Genomic DNA, 7,672 nt, shown 5'->3' on the forward strand with positions numbered 1-7,672 from the left:
AAATGAATTATTATGATAAACTAATGAATTCACCAACCTTTTGGTTGACACTTTAAAACATATTTATTCTCAGGTATGAAAGAAATCTTCCGCTGTACATTTGCTCATCTTAGAGATATTACTTGGAGTCATTCATGACATATTTCAAAAGACGTTGCATTTGAGTCGTCGATTTCATCAAGATTATTATTAAGTCAATTATAGTTAGATATATTATGAAATGGTATGCATGCCGTCAACTTTCGATGTAATGAAAGATTGTCTTTTCAAAAACGAATGCAATGTTTGTAAAATGTATCATATAGAGGTCAAGTACCTCGCGATGTAATCAACTGTTGTGAATCGTTTATAATCGATATGGACTTCGTCTGGATGGATTAGGACGGGTCCTTTCATCAAAGAATGCCTTGCTCTCATGGCATTGCAGTATGTCGCATGAGAAATAAAGATCCAAAAACCTTGATCAGTATATGCTACACTACTACCACGTGGAGGGAACAATATAGTTATCACTTATATCCACTAAGAGATGCCACATACTGGACCACAACAAACTGGACAATGAAGGCCGATCCAACACGACTTATCACACATAGGGGTAGGAGACAATCACGACGACACCATAATGAAATGGATGAAAGGCACAACAGAGATACATGTCCACCTAAGTGTGGTTTTTGCTCACAACCAGGTCATAACTCGTGTCCTACTAGGTTCGGTTAAGATATGAAGTAGTTGTAACCGTAGTTATTTGTGATCAATTGTTGTAAGCGTAGTTATGTTGTTGTAACCGTACTTATGTTTTCAATAAAAGTGTTGTTCGTAATAATGACAATAATAATAATGAAATAACTCAAACCTATTACAACTTATAGTTTGAGATGCAATTTAAAAAAAAAAAAAAAAATAAATAAAACTCAAAAAAAAAAAAGGATGAATTAGCATCAATTTTAAATAAATCAAAAAAAAAAAAAAAATAGCATGCAAACCGGCCTTTCAAATGCCGGTTTGATTATTTCTACGGGTCCACATCGAAAACCTAAATACCTTATGCCAGTTTCGTATAAAAACACCCAAACCGGCATTTGAATAGCCGGTTTGGTGTCGAAACAGACAAACCGGCAAATCAATGCTCGGTTTACCTATTTTAAAAACTATTTCTATAAAACCTATAAATATATTACTATTTTGAAAAAAAATTCTACAATTTCATGATGTTTGAATAATCGAGTAATCGTTGTTGAAATTATTTAATTTGAACAATATCGCAATTCTAACTTTGACCAAATTTACCATTGTTTTTTTTTAATTATTATTTCCTTTTCATCTCAAAAACAATCAATCATACGAATTCAAAATGTCTGCCTTTAATATTTATGAATCTTAATCCAATACAGTAGCAGTATTCCACAAGTATCAGGTATGAACAAACGAAAAGCTTAGTTCATATTAAAAAGTGTCCAGCTTGTCTTGCACAAAGTGAACTTTATAATTGATGACCAACTAGAAAATGAGCCCGCGCGATGCTGCGGGGCCTTTGAGTTGCGTATTCATAGTTAACGGAGTGTGTTATAGGTGTGTGTATGTGTATTGAATATAGTCCGAGGTATTGAGCGTTTTTTTAAGTGTCCGTTTCGCGTATAGTTAGTCCCGTTGTGTTCGTAAGTTTTTTTTGAGTTGAACGGTGGGCTCGGAAAAATTTAACTCGCACCGAGCGAAAAGATAGGACCCGCTTAAAAAATATGTGGAGTTAGTTTTTTTATTTTAATAAGATTGTATATTTACATTTTTTACCCCCGAAAAAATGTAAATTTGAGGGGTCGTTGTTTAAATTGAGACAAAGATAAGGGGCCGAATGCAGTGTGAACGCAAACACAAAACTACAAACAAACCAAATCAATTGAAACTACAAAATTTCTAGTGCCTATTAGTATATAGGGTTAATAATAATTAACAAATCAAATATAGATGTATGTATAGAAAACAAACTGAATGATTGTATCACGCGTAGTCGGGCATTACTTTTCTAACGAATGCAATTGGTTGGGATATTTCAGGAGCAACCTCTTCAAATGAGATGTAATTACGCTCCTCGTTGTATACATGACATATCGTCAAGATTGTCTTCATTAAACGCCAGTTCCATGACGCCTCATTCATATACTGCGTCACAAATCATAATTATACGAACAAGAACGATGTTAATTAAATGATATCAGTTAGCCAAACGTATATTAAATATACGAATCTTACTTTTCCCCAATTCTCTTGAAGAGATTTATGAGCTGCTCGCAGATTGTAGCTTGGAATCTTTGAGGAAACATGGTGAGGAATATGAACGTTGATATCATGACAAAGGATTTCTATCCTGTATTGTATACAATAATCAAAATTGTTAATAATGGAAAAAATGTAAAATAAGCCATTAGCTAACTTGAAAAACACGTGTTCCAAAATCACTACATTTAGGCCTGAGCCCAAATGTAGAAGAGAGATACCAGCGAGGATAATCACAGTGCACGGTGCCACTCAGTTGGGCCTGAGCCGCATTCCATTTCTCTGATGATTTAAAAGGTATGTGCGGTGCAGTATGGTGAACCATTGTGAAAGTGCTCATCTGTAAATCAAACCAAAAACATTTCAATGGAGAAATTAAAATAATTTCTAAATACGAAAAGGAAGACCTGGTTAATAAGTTTTTTTCCAATGCAATTGACCGAGATCAAATATGAATGCAAAACGCTACACGGGTGTAGCTCTTTGAATTCATGATCATGAAAGTAAACTTGCAAGATTTTGTATTATCGGTTATTGGGATAGTATAGTGTATACCCAAAAATGATAGCCGAGCCACGGCATTAGCCAGAACTTTATCCATCCAACTATCCCCGCCTTGTACACAATTAATGGCCATCCGATTGCCATAAATGCAAACACGCAAGCAAGGCTGATCTTTACTCTTCCAATTTCACTTGGTCTGAATTTTTTTAAATCAAAATGCCATATTAACCTGAAAAGAGGACGGTTAATAACTACAAGATCCATTGATATCAAATGACTAGTGGTGGAGCACATTTTTGTCCATTTACTTGTAGCAATAATAGTGTTAATTTAGAATAAAGACAATATTATATTATAATTATAATTATAATAATTATAATAATAATAATAACAATTAATATTCTGAACCATTAACTAGTACAATTCAGGAGGTCACTGAGTAATTTACAACCTATTTCACCAGTTTGACCAACTTACTCAGTTACAATTTTTAGCTAAACGTTTTGATTCAACCCATCTCAAATGAAACACAACTCATATAGTCCATTCATAAGTAACTGTGTTGATATTTCCACCTGTAGAGATGAGGATGAAAATGACAAATTTCAAGAAAAGGTAACGGAAGTTCGAAAAAAATTCAGTAAGGGGGACGTAAGTGACTAAGTTCATTTTCGTGTTAAAAGAACTAAAGTTTTTATTTTGCTCATATAAAGAATTGAAAGTTAAGATTTACAAAAAAGTTAAGATATCGGGTTGCTGACAGCGATCATCTCATTTTAAGTTACATTTTTATGAGAAAAACTGGGAATTTGTTTATTTTAGCATGCAAATTAATTTATGTACCCATTATTGAGTTTTCTTGAAATATCCGTTACCCTTTTTGGGAACTAGCGGGATGAAAAATGTGGACAATTGTGCATACGTAACAAATGCGTAAGTGAACATGCAAAATGAAAAATCATACATATAAGAACAATTACCAGTGTGATATAGACATGATGGGACGAATAGGACCATATCCGAATACAATTGCCTTCTTGAAAATTGGTGACTCCTCGAAATGTTTTTTCATTACAGGGTGCCAAGCCGTATCTTCATTCAACCTAAAGATTTAACAAATGTAAAACAAAGAAGTGTGGTAATTTATAACCTAGTAAAAACAAGTCACACATCAAAATAATAATAAAAAAGATCATATTACTCTAGCCATAAGTAATGACTGATGTAAACTAATATATCTCTAATATGTGTGCGTGTGTATGCTCATGTGTCCCCAATTTAGATGCTTAATACAAACCACTTGCTGCATTAAGGTGAGAATTCTATGCTTAGACAATATTAGAAAGTAAAGAAAACGTTGATTTTGGCTCACAAGATTCACTTGTTTGTCATTGTGGAAGAGTATTACAACTTACCACATATGATAAAAAAAAATGGAGCAATTTTGTTTAACGGTTTCTCCCATCAAACATAAAACGTGCACAAAAGTCGATTGACACAAAATTTAGAGGATGATCTGATACATACATGTTTGTTTTGGCATGATGTCGGTCATGTTTAAATCGCCAAGGCTCATATGGGTATATCAATGGCATGAAAGCCAAAGTACCAACAATATCTTCCAACAGTTTGTTCTTCGAGAAAGATTTGTGTGCACAATCATGACCTATCACAAAGAACTTTTGAGAGGAAATTGACAAACAAACATTAACTTTAGATTAATTCAAGATACAATATAATGCAAATAATTCAATTAAATAAAAATAAAATAAATAAATAAATAAATGATTAAGCTCATCTAGGATCCAGAACCGGATTGGGAAAACACTCTACTACTTCTAGTAAAAGAAATATGTTATCTAATAAAATACATTCGCAAAGCGATCAAATCATGAATGAAAAAACTTGGCGCTAATATAGGCTTGGGAAACAATACCAAAGATCTCGAAGGGCCTAATGAAAATAATAATAATAATAATACCATGCCAAAAATGCAGAAAAGATAATATAGTTTACCCCTGTAACTGCAGTTCCTGTCCATGCCCAAGCCAGTGGAAGAAGATACCAAGGAGATTTGGCGATCATGAAAAGGCCAAGTGCATATGAAGTGGCAGATATCAAAACTGACTTCCATGCTTTAACATCATCAATCTCAAACACCTTTAATATAAAAAAAATGTTAGGGGGTATTTGGATTTGTATTTTAAAAATGATTATGTGAAATAAAATAACCATGATACAGATAACCAGTCTTGAAAAAACCACATGTACGTGTTTGTATTTATGTATGTAGATTGAAGTTGTAATAGTCAGATAAGCAGATGTTTAAGCGTTTAGCGTATGTGGTACCGTTTTAGGAAGGGTGTCGATAACGTTCTTTAACGTGATATTATCTGGGAGCGGTTCCCCAATTTGCCTGAAACCGTAACTTTCACATAATTCTTGTCTCCTTTCTGCACTGTCTGCTGGAAATGGTGAAATAACAGGGCTGGCAACTGCTTTTATGATTTTAGTCCTTTTCAATGGGATTACATATCTTTGGTGTTTGGTTTTACATTGGGATAGAGCTTGCCACGCCAGATAAGATGTGCCTGTCTAATCCAGTAAGTATCATAAAACATCATGTATCAATTAAAAAAAGTGACAATGCATGAAGTTGAAAATTTTAAGGTATTAACGAAATTACACTCATTGGGCTACCTAATGGTAATACATAGAGCCATAAGTGTCGGTTAATCCTCCGTTTAAAAATTAACCCAAAAACAAAATATATATATGGAAATTAATGGATTTAATTCTCATACAAATTTATATTAAGACAACAATGCGTACAAACGCAATTCCTATCACAAGATTCTCAATCGTAGAAAACTTAAGAGGAAGTACTCTTAAAATGTAAGCGTAAATGTATTAAATGGTGAATAGATGACACAGTTTTGACCTGTTTTGAACTAATTGGCAAGTTTCAATTACAACTATTGTCCTACACTTGACCAGATATTTTCAACGTTATCGATATCAAGGTTGCAGATCTCCATATTTATCGACGAGATATCGCCAAAACAGACCGACCGAGAACTTTTTCCCAGCTCACTTGAAATAATCGGTCAACAAACAATTTCTCAGTCAACATGCCGATTTATCGGTCAACAGGCTAACATTGACCAATTTTCAGGTTAACAGGTTCAAATTGTTACCTCTAAAGCAGCTGTCATATTAACAACAGGTCATGTGTAATCACATGGGCAACCCTGAAGCCCCAAATCTCCAAATTATAAAAAATTTAAGAATGCTTGTGGCTTGAAAATAAAGCAACTATTAACTTACTTAATTTTAGGTGTTTATGCAATTTTACATAAATGTATAATTACTACACTTTTCAATAGAGGATTGTAATTTGCTTATCGACTACTATAAAAACAATAATGAATAAACATGTAAGCACTAAAATTAGCAATATCCCGAACATGAAAGTTATGAAGGATTCGCATTTATTGAGCAAGTATTCATAGTTTCATACCTGTTGGATACAATGACACTAATTTATGCCTATGAATTGGCTTTTGTTGTTGAGGACCCTATAATTAATCAATAGTAGTAAACAACAATATCAAAACACTGTCTGTTGTTAATGCATGATTTTCCTTATAAAATATTTACATAACAAATAACAAATTACCTTGAAAAGAACACATGAATCTGCGAGTCTGCAAGCCATTGGAAGCAGAAAACCAAAAATTAAAATGCGGGGTTTTTAGAGTATGTAAAACCCTTATCGCCATGTAGATTCGTTTCGACCCCTCATTTGATTCGATATAAGTTACATAATAAGCCCTTACACTTTTCTTCTTTACTAAAATAAGGAAATATAAAAATACAAACAATAAGATATTACTATTACTTTACTATTACTACATTATTTAATAGACAAAAATGGTGAATAGTAATTACTACATTTTTATCCTTTTACTTTTTTTTTTAATTCTAATTAAATTTTACTACACCAATAAAGACCCTCACACTTTTTTCAAATATTCAAATCGACCCCCCTAGGGGGTAAAGTGTCAAATAACAAAAAAATCTTAAATAAACATCACCCAAATATTCAACGGGTCATATCTTCTCGCTCGCAACGAGTTAAATTTTTCCGACACCATCGTTAAACTTGAAATAATTTTAGGAACACAATGTCACTAACTATACGCAAAACGGACGTTTTTTTAAAAAACGCTAAATATTTGGGGTACTTTTCATACACATTGATTTTGCGTTAAATTTTTACAAGTCGATAATTACATAGCTAAACGCGAAGATGGACATATATTGTTAATTTAAAATAACATTAAATCTTTCACGGGTTATACCTTTTAGTTCGTCTCTAGTTGCGCTTCAACGACATCATTCTTTAGCCACGGAATAATTTACAAACTAAACGCAATAAAATACATTGAAAACCGAACCCCCGGCGCGAAGCGAGGGTTCAACAACTAGTTTTAAAGAAAAGACACAATTTCGTAGTTGATCCTTCAACTTTGTACCAAACAGTGTAGGTGACCTTAAACTATTTTCTTTATTTCGTTGAACTCAAGCTATTAAAATATTTCACGGATGTACTTGAGTTAACGATCGTGAATATTGTTTCGCTAAGTGGAATCATGTGCAAGACAAGTGAGGGTATTTTTGTCAACTCACATTTCCTTGTCACATCTCTTTCATCTCCACCTTCGATCATTAAACTTAAAACCTTAACTTCATTCTCCTCCCCTAATTTAAAATACCTTATTACTAATACTGCACAAAACGGACGTATGTGTACCGTCACAAAATGAATCGGGCCAAGTTTGGCGTATCTTAAACAAATTAGACAACATATGGCAACACTGCATTTTAT

General features: G+C 33.2%; 1 protein-coding gene across 1 annotated transcript; it reads right to left on the reverse strand.

Moving 5' to 3' along the window:
- Positions 1–1,369: 1,369 nt before the first annotated feature.
- LOC139904152 (omega-6 fatty acid desaturase, chloroplastic) lies at positions 1,370–6,547 on the reverse strand. Its single transcript, XM_071886092.1, has 11 exons — positions 6,461–6,547; positions 6,302–6,359; positions 5,131–5,372; positions 4,798–4,941; positions 4,309–4,460; positions 3,762–3,884; positions 2,833–3,010; positions 2,499–2,617; positions 2,254–2,368; positions 1,949–2,163; positions 1,370–1,501 (listed from the first exon to the last, which is right to left on the reverse strand). Exons 1-10 carry the CDS (start codon positions 6,497–6,499, stop codon positions 2,002–2,004), a joined length of 1,332 nt encoding a protein of 443 aa, XP_071742193.1. The 5' UTR covers positions 6,500–6,547; the 3' UTR covers positions 1,370–1,501; positions 1,949–2,001.
- Positions 6,548–7,672: the final 1,125 nt, after the last annotated feature.

This window comes from Rutidosis leptorrhynchoides, chromosome 4 (genome assembly GCF_046630445.1).
Source record: "Rutidosis leptorrhynchoides isolate AG116_Rl617_1_P2 chromosome 4, CSIRO_AGI_Rlap_v1, whole genome shotgun sequence".
NCBI lineage: Eukaryota > Viridiplantae > Streptophyta > Magnoliopsida > Asterales > Asteraceae > Rutidosis > Rutidosis leptorrhynchoides.

What these genes read in the sequence shown, in the direction of transcription:
- LOC139904152 (XM_071886092.1), bottom strand. Translation starts at nt 6,499, where the DNA reads ATGGCTTGCAGACTCGCAGATTCATGTGTTCTTTTCAAG. An exon ending in ATTCATGTGTTCTTTTCAAG is followed by an intron (nt 6,360 to 6,460) that starts GTAATTTGTTAT and finishes GATTAATTATAG; the next exon opens with GGTCCTCAACAACAAAAGCC. An exon ending in TCGACACCCTTCCTAAAACG is followed by an intron (nt 4,942 to 5,130) that starts GTACCACATACG and finishes TTTATATTAAAG; the next exon opens with GTGTTTGAGATTGATGATGT.